At 35.5% G+C, this 22,884-nt stretch overlaps 1 protein-coding gene across 1 annotated transcript in view; it reads left to right on the top strand.

Moving 5' to 3' along the window:
• frem2b (FRAS1 related extracellular matrix 2b) overlaps positions 1–22,884 on the top strand; it is a 73,726-nt gene that overhangs the window by 30,361 nt on the left and 20,481 nt on the right. Inside the window, exons 3-6 of the mRNA XM_058799377.1 lie at positions 5,509–5,655; positions 14,555–14,785; positions 17,556–17,681; positions 17,889–18,140. Of these exons, the coding sequence (XP_058655360.1) occupies positions 5,509–5,655; positions 14,555–14,785; positions 17,556–17,681; positions 17,889–18,140 (756 nt within the window). The remainder of the gene's footprint in view (positions 1–5,508; positions 5,656–14,554; positions 14,786–17,555; positions 17,682–17,888; positions 18,141–22,884) is intronic.

The following is a 22,884-nucleotide window of genomic DNA, read 5'->3' as shown; positions in this document are numbered from 1 at the left end:
TTTTTCTTTTATGCCAAAAATCATTAGGATATTAAGCAAAGATCATGTTCCATGAAGATATTTTGTAAATTTCCTACCGGAAATATATCAAAACTTAATTTTTGATCGGTAATATGCATTGCTAAGGACTTCATTTAGACAACTTTAAAGGTGATTTTCTCAATATTTAGATTTTTTTTGCACCCTCAGATTGCAGATTTTCAAATAGTTGTATCTCGGCCAAATATTGTCCGATCCTAACAACCATGCATCAATGGAAAGCTTATTTATTCAGCTTTCAGATGATGTATAAATCTCAAATTTGAAAAAAAATTGACACTTGGTTTTGTGGTCCAGGGTGACACACACACACACACACACACACACAAACATATATATATATATATATATATATAAAATTTTATTATTTTTTTTTTTCAAAAAATGTATTTCAAATAAATACTGTTCATAAAAATAATCTCATAAACAATCCTTAATAAAAAATAACCTCATAAAAAATTCCTGAACACAAAATGTACCAGAGGTTACACACAAATATTAACCAGCACTACTGTTTTTAACATTGATAATAATAATAATACAAGATTCTTGAGCACCATTTAACATATTAGAATGATTTATTAATGATCATGTGACACTGAGGTCTTGAGTAAAGGTATTGAGTATTATATTTTAAATAAAATGTATTTTAAATTGTAATACTATTTCACAAAATTGTTTTTACTATAATAACACGAGCAAAAGACACAAAAAATCTTATGGATCCCAAACTACTGAATGATAGTGTACTGTATAATTTAAGAATTTTGTAATTTTCTTAAAGAATATAGAAAACAAAATCAGTGAAAATAATGAAAAAACAGGAAAATTGGGTCTTATTTTTTTTCTATCCAATAACAGTGGCCAGACTTTCCATTTTGCACCATGTTGGTCCTTAATTTAGGCACAGACAGCTCAGTGTTCAGCAGTGATACCTAACAGGCAGGTTTGTCTGATGGAGGGAGAATGATGGTGGGCACCATGGGCCCCTCGCTCTCCTCGGTAACCAAATAAGGGCAGTCTGCAGACTCAGTGCTTATGGAGGAGACAGGGGGCACAGAGTTGGCACAGCTCAGGCTTAGCAGAGCCTCCGGTCTCATTCATAACAAATCTGTCCATCAGAAGCCGATGTCATGCTTATTATGTTCTGGTGAGAGACAGACATGCTATGTTAGGACTGTAGTGACTACTAAATCTATATTAGCTGTGCACAGAGGAGCTTAAAGGCATACATTGTTAGTGACATTTCTGTAATGCATAAAGTGATGAGCAATTGTTCATGAAATGGAAGCTCACCCTGTGCATCTTATTGATCTTGCATATGCATTTCATTATCGCATATATAATTACAATATTGCTTTTTTTATTAAAGTTTGTAGTTTTTAATCAAAATATCATAAATCAATCTTCTGGTGAAACAACAGAGTTAAGTATGCCAGACTTCTCTAATCATTTAGTCTGCTTAAACCCCCAAACTTTCTTGCAATCAATCGCTGGCGCACATTCAGATCTGCCTCCATCCAATCAAAAACAGATTAAATGAGCCAAGTCCATTTATTTCTATTTTGACAGTCTGTTTCACTCTGTTGTACGTTACAATACAAAAGACAAGATCTGTTGCTACTTCCGTTAGGTTTTGACTTAGATTGTGATTTTGATTTTTGACTTAAAAAAAAAAAAATTACATGAATACGGGTAATTATTTTATTTTATTTTATTCACCCAAAATATGAAGCATATGGTAAAAAGATAGTGTCAGTATGTATTGTCCGTGAGTGGTTTTTTTTTTTTTTTTTTAACTTGGTGATATAAAGTGTGATTGCTCTAAATTTTATTTTATTTTATTTTATTTTATTTTATTTTATTTTATTTTATTTTATTTTATTTTATTTTATTTTATTTTATTTTATTTTATTTTATTTTATTTTATTTTATTTTATTTTATTTTATTTTATTTTTATTATTTTTATTTCCCAGAATATGCTGAATAAGAGGTAAAAGGATACAGTGTCAGCATTTATACTTTTTCTTAATGAGGTGATTATAAAGTGTGGCTGTTTTAAAAATTGTGTTCTACAGTATAATGAAATTAGTAGTTTAGTTTTCTTAACATATTGCTTTCAGCAACCAGCATATCATCAAAGAAAAATGGGGGGGAAATATAATTTTAAGCTGTTTTTCAAAGCAGTGGGTAGTGCCTGCTCTTTACAAAAGGGGGTTCGGGAAAAAGCATTAGACCATGACCTAGAAAGGAGGACCTTGAGAAAAAACTGGTGTTAACGAAACCCCTGCTCAGCAATCTTAACCTTCAGTTGTAGATTAACTGGGAGGTTTTCCTTGAACTCTTTGAAGTGGGTTTATTCAGCTGAAACGCAATCTCGCCTCCAATACCTGAACTGTGGGCCGGATCTAGAACAATGGTAGGCCTACCGTATGTTGGTTGAACATGACTTATCATATTGCATTTAAAATGTGTGTATGTGCATACAAGTCAAAGCTTGAGGTGTTTTTTCTGTGCATGAGATTGCCTCTAAAAATGCTCTTTGAAGGTTCCTTGCAGATAAGGCCGAGTGAATGAACATGTTGGATTTTCTTTGTTTTTTCAAACTGACAGACACACTATTGAATGTTTAACTGAATAAACTTTCTATAGCATACGAACTTGCCACCTAATCTCTCCCACATGCAAAAGAGCTTCTATACAGACCGCTAAGGAAACTATTGAGTTCATTTTGTGCAACCAAAGGTCTTTTCAATTTGCACCGAGGAGAATGTGATCAGTTTTGAGTTGCTACTTCGACATAGTTATTGTATTTTGTCAGTCAGAGGAGAGCCTCTAGAGACAGAACGACATTTCACCTCACTTCTTTCCTGTGAAGGTGAAGTGAATCCTGTTTATTCGCCGTGTCACAGGCTTCGGTGAAGTCCAAATTGTATTCTCAGAATCTCGAATTCTCTTTCATCAAAAGCGCGTTGACGCAGCCAATTATTCTGCAAAATGTCGGACTTTGAAGATGAGCCAGGTACTTCAGCTCAGATCTGAATCTTCTGTCATTCTCGGTTAATTTCTTCGATCCGACAGGGTTCTATCGAACTCTTTTTTTTTTTCTTGCAGTTTGGAGATGTTTTCTTTGCCGGTGCTTGTTATGGTTCATAAAAGCAGCTCTCACAAATGCTTCAAATGAAACTCTATCATTGGAAAATTTCTTGTTGTTTTCTTGATGCATCTTGGTCAAGGTTAGAATGTGCAACATTTGAGACGACACATTTTCAAAGGGTATTTGTTGAGTTATTTTACTTTTCTTTTGTGAATCTTCCTCATTGACCGTGCTAGATGTTTGGAATTATGTTTTTTTTTTTTTAGTATTATAGGTGTAAAAATACTTAAAACAGCTTTACACACACGCACATTCATGTGAACTATAAAACACCTGGACGTGTGCGTCTCGCCCCTTTGCATGAAAGGGAAATGGGGATCGTTGAACGTGACGGGTTTGCAGAGCGTGACAAGTGGACAGTGGAGGAAGGAGAGGAGGAGTGCGGGGTGGGTACGGCCTGTGTAGTGCTGCCAAAAGCAAACAAACCGCAGTCCACTGATAGCTCAGTACAAAGAAGCCAGAACAGAACAGACCTATAGATTGAAGTCTCTCTCTTTCTCTTGCCCACTTCCTCTCTATCTCTTACTCTCTCTTAACATGCCAGCTGGACTGGACCGGACAAACGATACATGCCAAATGCTGATTAGACGAGTCCGTCATACAGATCAAGCTTTCTCTTTGTTATACAAAGTTTTTTTGTGTGTGTGTGTGTGTGTGTTTATGTATGTCTGCAAAACTTGCCATTTTCTGTTGAAACAGGAAGGATGCTGGACATGACATATATCAATAGATAAACTGTTATCTAGCATAAAATTAACTATGAAAAGTAGCTAGTTTTAAATGTATCATATCGCTTTATTCCCCTCTTTAAAATAGTAATTTTCTCAGTTGTATTCTGCAATTAAACTCATTCAATAGCAATGTCATATTTTTTTGCATAATCTGTTGAATTAATGTTAAATACATGAATTATTTTTTAGTTGTTATTTAGTATATTAATTTTTAATTGAAACTATTGAAACAGTATTTAATCACTATTAAATATATATATATATATATATATATATATATATAGGCATTATAATTTTAATTTTATAATATAATAAACCATGTTAAATAAAACAATGAATATATGTGTGTGTGTGTGTATTAAATAAAGCAATGAATTTATGTATATATGTGTGTGTATAGTTATTAATAATATATAATATATAATAATTATAACAATAGTAATAATAATGATTATTGTTATTATATAATGTGTGCACAAAATGGTTACAAAAGCTTACAAAGAAAAAAAACCTCACAATTTCAATTTTGATTATATTAGACCATATTACCTATTTACTTTATTTTATCTGAATTATTCATATTTCATTTATAATAGATTGACAATAAATATTGCATTTTTAATATGTATTATATGTATTTATATTATTGGTCTTTATTTTGTAAAATAGTTGTGTCCCGCATTCTGTGCATAAAACGGTTACCAAAGCTTAAAGATAAGGTCAAAATGCCACAAAATTCCAATTTTTATTTTATTAAACCATATCTTGTATTTGCATATTTATACCTAAATTATGAATATTTAAGTTAACATATATTGTGTAGACATATTGCATTTTATATTATAGGTTGTTATTTTGTATAATAGTTGTGTCCCAAGTTCTGTGCTTAAAATGGTTTCCAAAGCTTACCAGCAAGGTCAAAAAGCCACAAAATTCCAATTTTGATTTTGTTAAACCCCATCCTGTATTTACATAATTGTATCTGAGTTCTGAATATTTAATTTAGCATAGATAGACTAGACATATTGCATTTTTCCAGTATTTGCAACCCTACATGGGAAAGAAAGCCATGTTTGTGTGTGTGTTTGATGTCTGTGTGTGTGCTGTCTGTGTGTGCAGATTGTAACTGGTAGGGATGCCCTCCAGGAGCGAGCCCTCACTTTGAATCCCACATCAAACGCTGATGATAAAACAGACGAACACCGATAGAAAGCAGACAATCCTTTTTTATTTTAATTAGAAAAGAAGCAATTAGACCTGCGCTTCCCCTCGCCGCTGCATCAGAGATTTTGACTGATATCACACTGTTCTTGTTGAGATGAATAAGGTACCCCGTATGAATTGGAGGAGTCAGCTCCATTAAACCTCAGTGGGCCATATTAAAGCTTTTACTTCAAAGAGAAAGCCTTTGCACACTTCTAACAAAAATGGATTGAGTTAAGTCTTAACTTTTGCTTGTGCGTACCTGGATTGATACAATCAGTACACAGCAAACAATTCTATCCAAATCATCACTGCACCTTTGATATTAATCTTTACCCGATTCTATGTTCAATATGTTTCTTCTGTTTGCTCTGTAGGGGGCAACAAGCTGAAAAACCAAAATTTCCGACTAAACTGGGCTTGGATCTCCCTGGACAAAGAGTACTACCAGGTAGATGAGGAGAGCAAGTTTCTGGAGGTGGTCTTGAGACGCAGAGGTTACCTTGGCGAGACTTCATTTGTTAGTAAGTGTTGTTAAGAGAGTACTTCATTTTCCATCATTCACTACTGATAAGATTTAACAAGCCTCTCTGTAGTGGTAAATCACTGTGACCTCTAATTTGCTGATTGGAGTCTCTTTATAGCATCGCTATTTTAGGCTCTTTGAACTTCTATTGATGTTGCTCCTCATGTCATCAGATTTGGTTGCTTGATTTGCATCAAGACTTTGCTATGCTTCCGCCTACATCCACAATGATAATACTTGCTTTTATGACTCATAACAGTGGAAATAAGAATCAGCAACCCACATATCACTCAATTGCCAGTTGAGTTTCCACAGTCAGCAAAAAAAAGGGACAAGAACCTCATATGAGAAAGGTCATAGATTCAAGTTAAGATATTACATTACCATACGCACATAATTAATGCAAGGCAACTTTATTATGATGAATTTCTGTTGTGTTCATGAGATATGCTCATTTTATAATAACCTTTACTCTTTTATGCAGCATATGGACTTTATATTTATATTTTATATAGCTTTATATTACTTTTTACAGTAAGTAGTACCCTTCAGTAGGGGTGTGCCATATCATATTGTCCACGATAATACCGGTATAAATTTTTACTTGATAAAAAAAGTGCCATATCCCGATATCAATGATATAGCGATGCAATGACGTATTTACTAGGGATGCACCGAAATAAGCAAAAAGACCGAATAAATTGTACCGAACAATGACGTGACGTGATCAAATAGAAGCGCGCACTAATGAAGCAAACATGACGGCAGTGTCGAAGCATTTAAAACTGTCTGAGAAAGATGCAAAAATCGAGAAACCGTTTAGTACTGCATCTCATGTCTTCGATGAGAAGAAGAGGAAGGGGTGGTTGTTGCTGGTTTCTGTATGATGATTAAAATCTCAAAATGGCCTTAAACAATTAAATACAACGTTATGTTTTCTAATACACGCATGAATTGCATGTTTTCAAACAGCGCTGCAGGAGCTCGCGACGCTGTCTCGTTAGCCAGGGTTCAAAGTCCAAACCGCGAGGGAAATCTGCGATGAAACTGTGTTACTCGTCAGTTGCTCAGTAACACTTTTATGAATTTTTACAAGGCATGTGACAGTGCGATACGTGCATCTTCCCAAATTAGTTATGAGAATAATTTATAAATCTGCTGCTGTCAACAAAAAGAAGCACTGAGGACTTCCTGCGGGTTTCCGTCAAAATAAAAGCTCCACCAACATTCATAAATGTTAGTATTTTAATATTACTGTTGTTCTGTTAAATAAAATTAATAAGTAAGACAATAATATTGATAATAATTACAACAGCTCTATTAATACATTTATTATAACGTTCACACATAGTGTTCAAATTGGGAATATTTTCTAATGTTTTAAAAGAATTCCCTTCTGTTCAGCAAGGCTGCATTTATTTGCAAGCCTTATTCAAGAAGGGGGTTTTTAAAAAATGGCCACAAAATATTATTTTACTAACTTATTAATTTCAAGTTGTGCTTTGTTTGGTATAATGTCTGCTAGAATGTAAAAAAATTTTCAATGTTAAATAAGTATTTTTAAATTGTTGTTTTGAAGTAGTGTACAATGTTTAAAAATAATTTATTCCATGTAGTGTCCATTTCATTTATTTAACATTTAATATTGGAGGCATCCAAGTTATTTGACACATTTGAACATTCTTTTAAAAAAGTAACACAATAGTTAATTTCCCTGGTAATTGGTTACTTTTATAATGATGTAACTCAGTTACTAACTCAGTTACTATTTGTGAGAAGTAACTAGTAACTATAACTAACTACTTTAAAGTAACTTGCCCAACACTGGTCACTACAATTGCACTATAATGCTGCTTCTGCCACCTCATGAATTCGAATTAGGTAGTCTGTCATCAATAACAATCTTTGGAAAAGGATGGAAAATGCCCTTCATTGTGTTTGCACTAATAAATGCTGCTGCCTGCCAGCTGCAATCACCAATAAAACGTTCCATATTTTTTTGTATATCGTCATAAATATCATTATCGCAAATATTCTTGAAATATCGTGATATAATTTTTTAGGCTATATCGCCCACCCCTACCCTTCAGACAACTTCATAATCAGAGTTTTTCTGTTGTAAGAAGAGTCAACCTGTTGTACAGTAAATAATCACTTATTTCATATGGTATACAATTACCAAGGTTTTTTTTTTTTTTTTTTGAGGAGCAAATTAGTATTTTTATTCAGCGAGGATGCATTAAATTGATCAAAAGTGACAGTAATGATTTTTATATTGTTACAAAAAATATATATTTCAAATAAATGATCTTTATTTGAACTATTCATCAAAGAATCACAAAAAAGTATCACATTTACCACAAAAATATTAAGCAGTACAACTTTAATATTTAATAATATTTCACTGTTCAAAATCTGTACTGTTTTAATTGTGTTTTTTAAAATCAATTCAAGTCTTTTCAAAAAATGTAATAAATAAATAAATAAATAAATAAAAATCTTACTGACCCCAGTAGTTTTTGAATGGTACAGATATTACCATGCTTGACAGATATGTGGTTGACACTGTATTACCTGTATTACCATTAAACAAACAAACAAACAAACAAAAAAAATAAACATTGGTTGACAGATATATGTATCTCAAATTCAAGATGCAACATTTTATGAATTTGAGAAAGTTTGAGATTGTGTCTCAAAAATGCCTCAAATATTTAAAATATACAGTAACAGCAAAAAAGAAAAAAAAAAAAGAAAAGAAAGAAAAGATGTCATCTTTAAAAATTTTTGTAAACCTGGAATACTTTAGGATCTAAGTTTAGTACTGGTATATATGGACAACGTTCTATGTATTTTTATTTGCTCTCTGCAAAATTGCTCTCATCAAGGTAAAAGCACCCCTGAAAGTCAAATCCAATGTGAAATGTTACACCTTAAAGGGGTCATCGGATGCCCATTTTCCACAAGTTTATATGATTCTTTAGGGTCTTAATGAAAAGTCTATAACAGTGGTTCTCAACTGGTTTGGCCTTGGGACCCACGTTTTCCCATGGTCATCAAGCCGCGACCCACTTTTAATATATATATATATATATATATATATATATATATATATATATATATATATATGTAATTTGTTAAAAACAAAGCAAATTTATTTCACAAAAATGTGAAAAGTTAAGACAGTGAAGAATATGACTAATACTGAATAAACAGCCTATGAGGTTATTAGCTATGAGCTATTAAATAGCAGTCCCAAACAAATGGGTGTTGTGTTCGAATTGGGCCCCATCCGTACAGATCGCAGTCTGGGGGGGTTGTTGGTTTCCCCCTCCGTACAGATCACGTTCCGGTAGAATCCCCCTCAGTAGAAATCACGCTCCCGGTATAGCCCTGCACAGGCCTCAAATTTAGGCCCTAGCCGAGACGCTCAGGCCCTAGCCCGGCACGTGTCCAACAGTTTAACAGAATTACCAGCCCCAGTCGAGCCCTCTTCTTCCAAATCAGATTATAATACTGTTTCAGCTATTAAAATAGTTCAGTTTTGTATGTAATGGCAAAGTGATTATATTTCGTTTCGTTTTTTTTTATTATGTTAATTTAGAAAATGCTTGGAGCATTTTTTTGTTCGTTAAATAAGTTTTTTTCTTTCTTAAAGTAACGACCAAGCGGCCAGGGGCAGACCGGCAGGCTGATCATAGCCTATGTTTGATCAATTTAGCCTTCTCCAATCATCACGACTTGCCTAAAATAAAATCTATAGATATAGCCTACTGAAACAGTTCAAGCATATAACAATATTTGGTTTCACTTTATTTTGATGGTCCTTTTAACACATTCTATTGACTATAAGTAATGTTGCACCTACATTTAACTCTCATTAGAGTGTTAGTAGTGTATTAGTTGACAGATAGGGTTAGGGTTTGATTAAGTTGACACGTTCTTGCAAAGTTACTTATAGTCAGTAGAATATCTGTTGGGAGACCAATACAATAAGGAGTTAGTAGATATGAAGTAGACAGTCTACTAATACTCTTATGAGAGTTTGCTGACATGTAGTTGCAACATTACTTAGTGTCAACAGAATGTTCAAAAGGGACCATCAAAATAAAGTGTTACCCAATGTTTAAACGTTAAACCTATAAATGTGCGCTGCATCCAATAGTTTGTGCGGAGAGTGGAAGCTAAAGCGCAGGACATGGAGGACATGCATTTTTTTCAATAAAATCACCTTAAAAGTCGCCATAACTTTTGCTCATAAAGGTAAGAGTAATACATAATTCGGAACTGTAAAGGGTCTACTCTTATTTGTGTGCACTCACAATATCAACAAAACGTTGTGCTTTTAAGAAAACAATGATGCGCATTCTGCCGTCTCATCTTGAAGGAGCGCTTCACAAAAATGAACCGAAAGTCAGCGAATACATGCCTCACAGACATGATAAATATATCTATAGAAAGCTTTAAATTACTACTTAACGAAATAAATCAAATCGATAACAAAATCTCTTTCATCATAATCCGTGAAGATGCACTTCTCTTCAAAGGCGCGTCTAATGAGGAGATGGTGAGTCAGGATCATCATCTTCATCTTTGCAACACTGACACAGAAAACACTAGTTTATTAGTAAATAATTCAAATATCTCCTTACTATTTCCCCCGGACACATTCATGGTGATTACTTTTGCTGGGGCTTTGCGGCAAGCTTCAGCTTATTGCGTGTATTTAAAGCAGAACTCTTCAGCTGCGCTGACAGAGCGCTCTCTGCTGCTGCGGGACTCTAAACACCGTCTAGCCGCTCTTCTCATTCGCGGCACGGTCTCGTGTTGTTTCCATCAGCGCGGCATTTTTTTTTCAATCACTAATTGATGGATGTCTAAAATAAAAAAAATAAGGAGAAGCCTAAAACAGGCCCGAGGCCCGGTGTTCTGTCGATTTGTGCTACCCTGTCAGATTTTGCTACCTCCCATTAAAACAGTAGGTAGTACAATTCGACAATGAAAAATGCTACCTGTCAAATTATGATTTATTAATGTCTACACCTACCACAACCCTAAACGTACCCTTACAGTAATGCAAATACAGTAATTATGTGTTATATTCGCGGTTGTGACTAGAAGGGATACAGCTACCGGAAACCAACAATAAAGATTTTTTTCTACCTATTAGATTGTGTTTTATTAATGTCTACACCTACCCCAACCCTAAACCTACCCATACAGTAATGCAGATACATTAAATATTGTTGTTCAGCATGAGAAAAAAGACGCAATATTGATTTGCGCATGCGCAGTAAGTGGTAGGAAAATCTGACGGGTAGGATAAAATGTGAGGACACCGGCCCACGTCTGAACTATGACGTGAAAATTGGCCCGATCGAAGCCCGGCCCTATGGCGTAACAAAGTCAGGGCCGTCAGGCCCGGGCTGGAATGCAGGGCTCTAGCGTTTCCCTTGGTAGAAATCACATTTCCCCCTTGGGGGCAGGCACTCGATCTTTACTTAAACTGCATATGACAGAAGTGTCAACAGCTTTCATGCACGTCGTTTAAAATAAAAGTCTCGCATCAGAAAAACATTTAGAATTACGTTTTTTGTTGTTTATGTTGTTTCTTTGGCCGTACACTCCGCGACCAACTCAGAACAGTTGAGAAACACTGGTCTATAACATACTTTGGTTAAAATTTCTCAGTGGTAATGTAAAAAAAAAAAAGCTCTTTTCACAGCAACCCGTTTTGTTGCATTTTCCTTTAAATGCTAATGAGCTCTTCTGTGGGGTGACGAGCTGTCCTGTTTACTTTAGCCACATTTAGCTGCATTTAGCCGTGAAACTGGCTAACTATAGCACATTATTAGGAAAGGCGATTTGCAACGATTCATTAGATGTCAGGAGTAAATGACGACTGCAATGTTCATTATTACATCCAACAACAAAACACCTCAATCGCTTAGAAGGCATTCTTGTCTACGTCCCTGCTCCGGCGTCGAAACAATGGCAGCCAAACTGAGGCTCACTCAGGGCAGGTAAGATGGCATTGTCAATCAACTATCGTGGGAGCAGCCTTGGTCTGTGTGATGTCACATAGCCAAGAGGCTGAGAATGGCCTGATTTGAAAAAGGGGATATTATTTATAGCTATTAAAAAAATACCACTGGGTGGATTTTTATCATTATAGGGTGGTTGTGTACATACACTGCCAACACACCTTTATGTTCAAACAACATGTAAAAGTGAGTTTCCGATGACCCCTTTAATAGAAAATTTCAGCTTCTGGAATGAATGTTTATCAGATTTTAATCTAAATCAGATCCAGTAGCCCAACAGGTAGAGCATGACACTATAGCAACACCAAAGTCATGGGTTTGACTCCCAGAGAGCATCAGCAGTTCAAACATCCCCAAGAGGGAGTTTTCCATTTGCATGAGCTACAACCTAGCGTGGAAAACACTGTAAAAATGAGGGTTGAACTGTCAGGATCACACTGACAGCCCTCCACAAGCTCTGATGAAACAGATGAATATTCCATCCACATGCTGAGCTTGACCACCATTCCACATCTCACCTCGGTTCCGGTCCAGGGCCTCTCGATAAGACGAGCTGCTGGCCTGCTGTTCATCTGCCACTCGCTGGGTCTGGATCAGAGACCTTCCTGTATTGAAGTGGGGAGATGAGGAAGTCTTTGAAATGATGATTTTTACTCAATTATTATTTTGATTTTTCACTCTCTCCCTCAGTTTCTCTTCAAGGACTGATGTTCTCCGAATAATTGCTTTTTATACAGGCACGTGATCTGACATGACAGCACCCCTACTTTTTTGTGATGTGCCTTAATATCAAAGCGCTGCTTTCTAAATTTGCTTCAAAGAAGCCATTTTTTTTTTTTCTTTGGCAATCCAATTTCTCCTCCTTTGCCAAAACTCTTCACTCTCTTTCCTCCCAATCTGGTCTTTCCTCTGGCAGTTCTCCCCCAAAATGATTCTTCCCTCTGAGTTATTTATTTTTTGTGGGATATATAAATATCTCATTATATGTTGGTGACCTTTGGGATTTCTGTGGTGGGAAGATAGTGTTGTCCACTAGCTAATAATGCCCACCTGGCACACCTGCCATGAAGCTGTTGGCACCGTATAATCGACCCAGGTGGACAGAGATCCACCAGTGGGACTGCCAGACTAGGATGAGCATCTGGGCCCGTATTCACAAAACATCTTAAGGCTAAAAGTAGCTCCTAACTCACCGATTTAGGAGAAAATCTTAAAAATAATGGGCGTGTCAATCCTAAATTTAGGACTCCTACATTTTTGCTCTGTGTATTTCACAAAGCGTTTTAGCGCTAAAACTAGCTCCTAAATCTGTGAAATGTTAGGAGTAGTGAAGAGGACTCCTAAATCACTAAGACCAAGCCACAAACGATCCTAAAATAGCTGTTGACGGCAGTCTGCCACGGAACGTAAACATTTTAGAAACATTTGATGATAATGACATTTTAAAAAGGTATCAGCTCTGGTTTTGGAGGTTATTCCAACTCTAGATTTTCGTTTGATTATATCCTTGTTTTCATTAACCAGTTGGGCAAGAAATAACAGCTGTTCTTGCGTCCAGTTTTTTATTTTTTTTTACATTTGCATGTATTATCAGCCATGATTATTCTACTCTGTTAATTAAAAGGCTGTTTATATGCATTTACACTAATTGTTTTTGAGAAGCACACATGTAAGAAGCTGACAATTAGCTGAACATATATACTTGTTTAATTAGTGACATTTATCCTGCATTTTAAAATATTTGTTTGAATGTGGCAATTGACATTTTATTTTGAAACCTTTATTTGAATACGGCAACATATTGCACTCTACAATATTTCGATGAATAAATCTCTGACAGAGACCCCTCCCCTCTCCTATCAGCCAATCACTGTGTGCATAGTTAGTAAGCATGCTGACATCCTCCATAGCAATGAGGTCAACCCCGCCCTTACTCTTAGCTTAAGACTTCTCTCTATTCCTTAGTAAAAGTTTGTCTCAGCAGCTTTGTGAATAGGTTTTAAGAGAAAACTCTTAGCTAAAATCTTTTACTGCTATTTAGGAGAACTCTTAGTGGTAAGATAAAATGTTTTATGAATACGGGCCCAGATCTTCTGAGGGATGTGGAAGGGCTAGACTTTATAGTCTTGACTTTATTCTCTTTCCAAAGAACTGCACACCACACTCTTTGAAGCTTTTATTACAGAATGGTTGCGTCACGCACACTGCAATATCTCTACATTGGCTGTTAACAAAGCTCTTCTGTGATTTATAGAAACACAGACGAGGTGATATAAACAGGAGTTTTCTCAATCCCTTGACAGTGGTCTTCATTTGCTAGAACACTTACTTGTATATAGCAGTGAAAAGACAATAACAATGTTTTTGTCAGTGTACATCTGTATAACATATGTTCTTTTCACTCCAATGCACTAGAACAGATATATTTATTTATTTATTCATTGATTATACTTATTTATTTATTTGTGTTTATGTGTATAATTCTAGTGTAAAACAATCTTAGTTTAGAGGTATTCATTTGCTGGCATTTCCAGCTGTTTGTTTATTTGTATAGTTCCAATACAAAATATTTTATTTAATTAAATTTTTTATTATATATATTTTTTAGATATATTTTATAGTTCCAGTATGAAAACAATCATGGCTAATAGACATCTCAGGAAATTTTCATGGATTGTAAACATTTAATTCATAAACAAATGTCATAAATATAACTACACATAATTACTCTGTTAACATATATATACAGCTCTGCCTTTTTGTAATCTAGTGCTTAACCACTGTTATACAAGTCTTTAATTTGCTTACATTTCTGTGCTTTATTTAACATTTATTTACTATTTCATTCTTAAGGTATTGGTACCAAAGATGGTACAGCTGAAAAGGACAAAGATTTCAGAGGGAAAGCCCAGAAACAAGTCCAGTTTAACCCGGGTCAGACCACTGCTACCTGGAAAGTGCGCATCTTGTCAGACAGCCTATACGAGCAGGCCGAGACCTTCCAGATTGTCCTGTCAGAGCCTGTCATGGGAGCACTGGAGTTCCCAGAGGCTGCAACCGTGGAAATTGTTGACCCTGGAGATGGTGAGCTCACAAAAAAATCTAAACATGGGTTCCAGGTGCTGGGAATGGGTTAGGGGAGCAACAAAGATCAGTATGTGCATTCAAAAGGCAGCCTTATTCAGACGAACTTCAGCTTTAAGCAAACAGTCATGTCATGGTATTGATGGTGGAAGAAAGCGCAGGTCATTCACTCCCCCCACCACCAATTCCTGCCGGACTTGAGACTCTCTATCCATTACGCCACGACTACTCCCAGGTTTTGTGTTTTGTATATTACTTAATCTAGTCTCAGTCAATCTAAGGATGCTGATATTGTTCAAAAGTTTGAGATTGGCAAGATTTTTACATGTTTTTTAAAGAAGCTACCAAGGCTGCAATTATATGATTCAATTACAGTAAAAACAGTAATTTTGTGAAATATTACAATAAAAAAAATAATTATTTTATCGTAAAATATTTTAAAATGAAAAAAAAACTTATTTCTTTAAAAAAAAAAAAAAAAGCTTACACAGTAGTGTAAATATTTGTAGTATGGAAGCCCATTTCTGCCACTAAATAAAAAAGGTAGTTGCGACTTATTACCTTTGACTTCATTTTTCTGACTTTTTTTTTCTTACAATTGCGAGTTAACATCTCGCAATTCTGACATTTATCTGACAATCGCGTGATACAAACTTGCAATTCTGACTTTTTTTTTCACAGAATTGTGTGATACAAGTCAGATGTAAGATATAAGTCAGCATTACATGATATAAATTCTCAACTGCAAGAAAAAAAAGAGAATTGTGAGTTTTTATCTCGCAATTCTGACTTTATTTCTCGCAATTGTGAGTTTATATCCCACTTTTCTGACTTTATAACTCGCAATTGTGAGTTTATAGCGCAATTCTAAGAAAAAAGGTCAGAATTGTGAGTTATATATCACAATTCTGAATTTATAACTTGTAATTGCGAGTTTATATCTCAGAATTCTGAGAAAAAAGTCAGAACTGTGAGATAAAAACAATTATCTTTTTTATTTTTTATTCAGTAGCGGAAACAGGCTTCCATTTTGTAGACGATATCAGTCAAATATCTGAACTGACAACTCAAATATCAAATATTAAAGCCAACATGAAATGTCATTTGCAACCTATTTTACTTCTGTGAGCTGAGATATTTCTAACTGAAACAGATGAGAAAATGTAGGACGGGACTTGATGTTATCAATTAGGAATTAATTGGATTTCGAAAAAAGTGGCTGGAGGGGATGGCTTGAAAAATAATAGTGATTGGCTATGTCAGCCGAAAAGGAAAGCTGTTTTTTCTTGGGGATTATTTGCAATGATGAAACTTAGATAACATGTATTTAGACAGTAAATTAGGTCAGTGTTTATTTAATTTTTACTCTAGTAGATTAATAAAATTAGAAGTTTTGCATTTTAAATTTCATTTGCTGAGCGAGTGTTCCTTGTAGGCAATGTAATAATTAGTGTATGAGACAAATAATCCGACCAAGCGAAGGTTAGCCAGAAAATGTGGAAAAGGAGTGTCGTGGGGGCAGAATTCACAGCTGTCAACTGTCTGTACATTGTAATCATAGCATAATATCTCCAGAACATCTGAATAACATCCTGGTGCCTCCTCATCAAAACACAGCAGCGAAGCCTCTGAAGTTGTGGCAGGATCTACGGCTGATTTAGCAGGAGCAGTCCCTTTGTTCTCTGATCTGACTGAATGAGTGCTTTCTCCGTAGATCTTACATTGCTTAAGATGGCAAAACTCACAATTGATTTCCCTAAAATCCCGTGTGCTATATATATATATATATATATATGTGTGTGTGTGTGTTTGTGTGTGTGTGTGTGTAAAGCATAACTTATATGTAACTTATATATAACTTTGCCTCAGCAAACGCTCCTTTTTAAGCCACATTCATCAAAGATCAGTTTCGATCTTCACAATCTTTTTTTTTTTTTTTTGCAGTGCTTACTTAAGAGGATAACATTACATAGTCCATTTGAGCTGAAGTACAGAGATCGATGGAGAGGCACATAACACTGTGGCCTCATATGACATTTATCAGTTACAGAGATAAGTCTGTGTTGTTCCTTTGCACAAGGACATAAAAACAATTTAATACCACAGTCTGAAAGGTTAAATCTCATTTAATTATCTTCAGCCTCTAAGTGCAAAGAAAGCTTCATGCAGATTTGAACAAGGCATATAATTGAGTCTTTTTTGAAAGAAAACCCAGATAGCTGTGTGTCCTTAGAGAGCTGCTCGGCCATTTATCGACTCAATAGTGCCTGAAAATCAAGTTTTATACACATAAAGGGGATTAATTTATTTGAAGTGGTGACTGTGAAGTTGGCAAAAGTTTTGAACCCATAGATGCTCACAAATAGTATTAACTTTCATACTGTCTTCTGGGTTTTCAACTAGGATTCATGTGATTGTTTTAGCCATTCCCAACCCATCTGATAAGGGTTTTCATAACTCTCCCACTACAAAACATCAATGGTTGAGAATTTCTTATCATGAAACTTGGGTCTGTCAAATTATTATACAGTTCTGAACCTTTTGACAGCAACAGAGCGAGATCAATCCCACTTTAAAACACTGTAACAGAATCTAAGTTAAACATACATTTTTAAAAGGTTAGAAACTTTGAGGACTAAAATGTCAAGCGCTGAAAGAACTTCAGATCTGAAATGCAACTGAATCCACCTGGACTCCTCACACAAACGATGATTTCACTAACTATTTTACATGTATTTATGCTAAATTTGATGGTTGCTTTTTGCTCTAGAATCCACAGTGTTCATCCCATTGGCTACATACTCGATTGAGGAAGATATTGGTGAACTTCTGATTCCTGTGCGAAGATCTGGAGATGTCAGTCAAGAGTTCATGGTTGTCTGCTTCACACAACAAGGTGAGTTATAATAGAAAATTAACTTAAAGGTATTCCCATTTCTTACAAACCAAATCAAACTTCATGAATTTAAACTTTAAAGCTCAGCAGATTTCTTCAACTACATTTTTAAACTTTTAAGTGGCGTTTATCCCGGACTAAACCTGTGAGATTCAATTTGAATGCTCACAACTTCCTCTAATCTTCCCTTTATTCTCATCCATGCAGGTACAGCCAAGGGCACGGTTCCCACCATGGTGCTTTCCTATTCTGACTACATTTCTCGACCCGAGGAACACCACAGCGTGCTGCGTTTCGATAAGGGTGAGACGGAGAAGCACTGCCGTGTGGTCGTCATCGATGACTCACTCTACGAGCCAGAGGAAAGCTTTAATGTCACCCTCAGCATGCCCATGGGCGGCCGTCTGGGTCAGGAGTTCCCCACCACCATGGTCATCATCCTGCCTGATGCGGATGACGGTAAGATGCTTCACTGTGCTGGATGTGTTCGACTTGTTTGGTATTTATATATAAGTTTTGTAGTGTTTCACCAAGAGAGAAAGTATAGTTTGAGTTTGATGATCAGAGGATTTAAAAAGTGAGGCAAATTATCCAGTGGGATTCAGTTCTGCTGTGCATAGGAGAAAATATAATTGCAAGAGTTTGTAACAGTTGCAGGACTTTCTGAGTGGGATTTAACTTAATCAGTAGTATTTAGGACTGTTAAAATAATGCACACCGAAGACTGGAATATTCTTAATCTTGAAATATTTATGAGCTTTCTGAAGTTTTACAGGCAGGTAATCATATAAAACAAACTATTATTTTAAATCTTTGGGGCACTTGCAGGCTAAGAGATGCTTGAAAACATTTTCTTGATAGGCGCTTCCATTCGAGGCTGCAGCTTGGGAAGCTGTTGGAGGCTTTGTTTTAACACAGTCCCGTAGTGATCTAGCTCAGAATTTTGAAGGAAAGATCACACTGAATGTTTAATCTAAATTCATAGAATTTATTGAACACCACAGCAAACCTTGAAATGATTTTCCAGCCATAATTCATGAAGTATGAAAGCAAAGAATGGTGGAGTCTCACCTTAAAGTGGAGAGAATGGATTATTTCGTCTGTAGAGAGATAGTATTATTCCAATATGGTGCTGTGGATTTCTTTCTTTCTTTTTGTGCCTGAAAGAGCCACCTGTCTAAACCTTTCAGAGTGAAATTTAGCTTGAAAAAAAAAATATTTGTGGGAAAATTGTGATTTAATTATCAATATTTGAAAATGTAATTTAATTCTGATGGGAAACAATCAATGGGTTCTGAAAAATTAAATAGACTTATGTTTATATATATATATATATATATAATTAAATGAGGCTTAAACCATTTTTAGGCCTAGTAAAAATTAATTTAATTTTATGCACAAAGAATTCTAAAATTAATAATCGACTCACCTGGATGTTGCTCAATATATGTATTTTCTTTTTCATACAATGGAATTGATCAAATATAATAAAATTGACTGACATTTATAATAATACTAAATCCATAAAATAGCTACAGTATGTGTGAACATAAAATGAAAATGGGGTATTATGTGCAAACATAAATTAACATGGGGTTCAAGCAACACGATAAAGATTAGATGATCATATGATTTTGTTTTATAGGTGAACTGTCCCTTTAAGAAAATACAGTTATTAATGACCTTAGTCCTTTTCTGAATTAATCTTTACAGAAATGAGTAGTTTTTAATGATAAACAAAACATAACAGATCGGGTCGTGTATATTTTGTCCTTAAGCCTTTTTAAGGTTCGGTTTTATCTATGACTTTAAATATGACTTTAAATGTGCATCAAAAACAGGGCTATGGAACAGGGCTTTCAGGAAGCTGAAAGCTGTCCTCAGGCGTGTACATGTCTATGGGTACACATGTGCATCTGTGCCCCAGAAAGCACCTTATCGCTCATCTCCAGGCATAGTTACAGGTGCTGTTCTCTGTCATATCTCCCCACGGTGCCTTTTTGTTCAGCAACACCTCCGGGCCTCCCCTCCTCTCACAGCTGCCCGGCTATCTCCTGAGACTGATGCTTATCCTGCACAGACAGGGTAGACTGGAAGTAAAAGATCCAACAAAACCACTGATTTTTTCATTTCTACTAACATGAAACTCAGATTCTGCTGGGAAGAAGTAGCCTTCGAGTTTGTGGGAGGTCTGAAATCTATTTGCATTTACGCACACACACATAAGCCAGAAGAAAAATCTTTGGCGAATTCAATTTATTCAGTTTGCTTTTGATGTGTAACAGCGTTTGAAGTAATTTGGTTTTATACAAGCAAATCTTTCATTAAAAATCTCATGGAAAACAAAACGTTGGGGAAATCAGATGATGGACAGCTTATAGATTGAAGCTCTCCTATCTCTGGGCAATTGAATCATAGATAGATTGCGTTTATTACTATTTATGGCAGGGTTTTATGGTGGTGAAAGTGTCCTTCTTTTTAGAGGACAGGGGTTACATGCCTGAAATTCCCAACAGTTGGTCGCTGCGATGTAATTTAAAACGTTGCGTGTCGAAACGCCGTGTTTGAGTCTCCAGGGTCAGCTCTAGAGGCGTCAGCACAACTGTGGTGCCACATTGATGTCTCTGTCAAGTTTTTCATGAGGGTGGACTTCACGGAATATTTTTCTGTAACCCTGTCCAGAATGTCACCGAAGCCATTCCAAATGTCAGGAAAGTGAAATACTGGTGGAAAAAAAAAAAAAAGTGGCTGGAAAAGTGATGGTTTCATTCATGGTTCCATTTACTGATTTTAGGTGATAATTCGCTATGTCTGCTGATAGATAGATAGATACTTATTTATTCATTTATAAGACAGGTCAGATTTTCAGTTTCATAAGTGTGGTATTCTGGTAATGTTTGAGCTTACCGAAATAGGACAAAATATTTTTTGTTTAGCACCTTTTTTGGTTTTACCTCAGCTCTTGATTTTCAAGGTGAAGTAAATGACAATTGGAAGCCTCTTACGCATATCAGTTCGCAGGTTGATCCTATTTCTTACGGGTGATTTGTCAAGTATAAACACACAGGTTGGAGGACAGCACTGCCGTGTTGAAACTGGCTTTGTTTGCATCTTCATTGTTATCTTGTTTTCCAGTCCAGATTCTTGGCTGATGTCAAGAATTTCAGCAAGGATGAATAAAAAAAAAAGGAGAGAAAGAGAGAAAACATTGCCTGGAGCTACTGTCTGACAGCAGTGCCTGTTCACTTTTGCAAATGACGCATACACCTGAAACCTGATCGACTGTTTTTAGAAAAGACAGCACCGTGTCAGCTTATTGAGTGCCACCTACTTAGAGTACTCAGAGCACTCACAGACAGCAACAACACCTGGTAAAAATAGTCTGCTTAGACTGGACTTTACTGCAGTGGGTTAAAGATTTTCATCAAAACAAAAGTTTGTTGTAACAATTTAGCAAGTTTTTTCTTTTCTTTTTCTTTCTGTTGTATTTATATGGATGGATGGAAATGTAGACAGACAGTCAGACAGACACATAGACAGACAGACAAATAGACAGACAGATAGATAGATAGATAGATAGATAGATAGATAGATAGATAGATAGATAGATAGATAGATAGATAGATAGATAGATAGATAGATAGATAGATAGATATCCATCCATGGATGGATGGATGGATGGATAGAGAGATAGTCAGACAACTGATAGATAGATAGATAGATAGATAGATAGATAGATAGATAGATAGATAGATAGATAGATAGATAGATAGATAGATAGATAGATAGATAGATATCCATCCATGGATGGATGGATGGATGGATAGAGAGATAGTCAGACAACTGATAGATAGATAGATAGATAGATAGATAGATAGATAGATAGATAGATAGATAGATAGATAGATAGATAGATAGATAGATAGATAGATAGATAGATAGATAGATAGATATCCATCCATGGATGGATGGATGGATGGATGGATGGATGGATGGATAGAGAGATAGTCAGACAACTGATAGATAGACAGACAACAGATAGATAGATAGATAGATAGATAGATAGATAGATAGATAGATAGATAGATAGATAGATAGATAGATAGATAGATAGATAGATAGATAGATAGATAGATAGATAGATGGATAGATAGAGTACTACTACTCTATTCTGTCTGTACTGAGTTTCTCACACACGTTTGTTTTTCTATCCAGGTTGAGACTTTCTATTGATTTCTATTGTTTTTATGCAGAGAAAAGGGCATGTTCTGTTCTCTGCTTTTACTCCTAAACCTAACTCTCATACAAACCTTTTCAGCTGGTAAGGTCATATTTAGGAAATCTGTGAGCTGATAATGAGTGCGGTGGGACGTGTTCTTGCACGCTGTGGTAACTGCCGCTGGATAAAGCAAAAATCACCCTTGCATGCATCGAAGAACCACATTTGAGTTATTGTAACTGTAAAACAAGAGGATACTTGTACCTCAAGATCAGGCTCACTAATATACTGATTGATGTCAGGCTGTGAATATGTGCTGGGCTAATAAAGCTATGATTATGGACCACTTGGAGGGAGAGATGTGAAGGGAAGATCCGGAGAGAGAAAAATGAGCGTAGGAGGCTGTCTTTCTGGATCCTATTATTAAGATCCAGTCTTCCGATTCTGGGTCAGCCTGGAGGAGACGAGGCAGATGTCCTGTGGAGAAGTTGGTGATTGAAGGGAATTGTTAGGTCACATTTCTTTCGTCGTCTGTTTGTTGATTCCTGGCTGTACATTAATTGAAGAAATATTTTGTCAACAATAACAAAAATTATGCTTCAAGGTAAAATTTAAATGGATAGTTCACCCAAAAATTCAAACAGTTGACGGTAGCCACTGAGTTCCATAGTCTGGATAAAAATATAATGGCTTACAATCAACAGTTTGGTTCCTAGCATTCTTCAAAATATATTTTTTGTGTTCAACAGAGGAAAGAAACTCAGAACAACATGAGGGCGACTAAATGATGAAAGAATTAATTTTTGGGTGAACTATTTCTTTAAATCATTTTAAATGAATACATAAATTTGATGCGATAAAAATGCAACTTTCTGTGACACTTTATTTTAGGGTCTCTTAACTAGTTGCTTATTAGCATGCATATTACTAGAATATTAGCCATTTATTAGTAGTAATTAAGCACATATTAATGCCTTATTCTAC

Source organism: Onychostoma macrolepis, chromosome 15 (assembly GCF_012432095.1).
Source record: "Onychostoma macrolepis isolate SWU-2019 chromosome 15, ASM1243209v1, whole genome shotgun sequence".
Taxonomy (NCBI): domain Eukaryota; kingdom Metazoa; phylum Chordata; class Actinopteri; order Cypriniformes; family Cyprinidae; genus Onychostoma; species Onychostoma macrolepis.
Note: the sequence above shows the minus strand (reverse complement) of the source record. Positions and strands in the feature narration are given on the sequence as shown.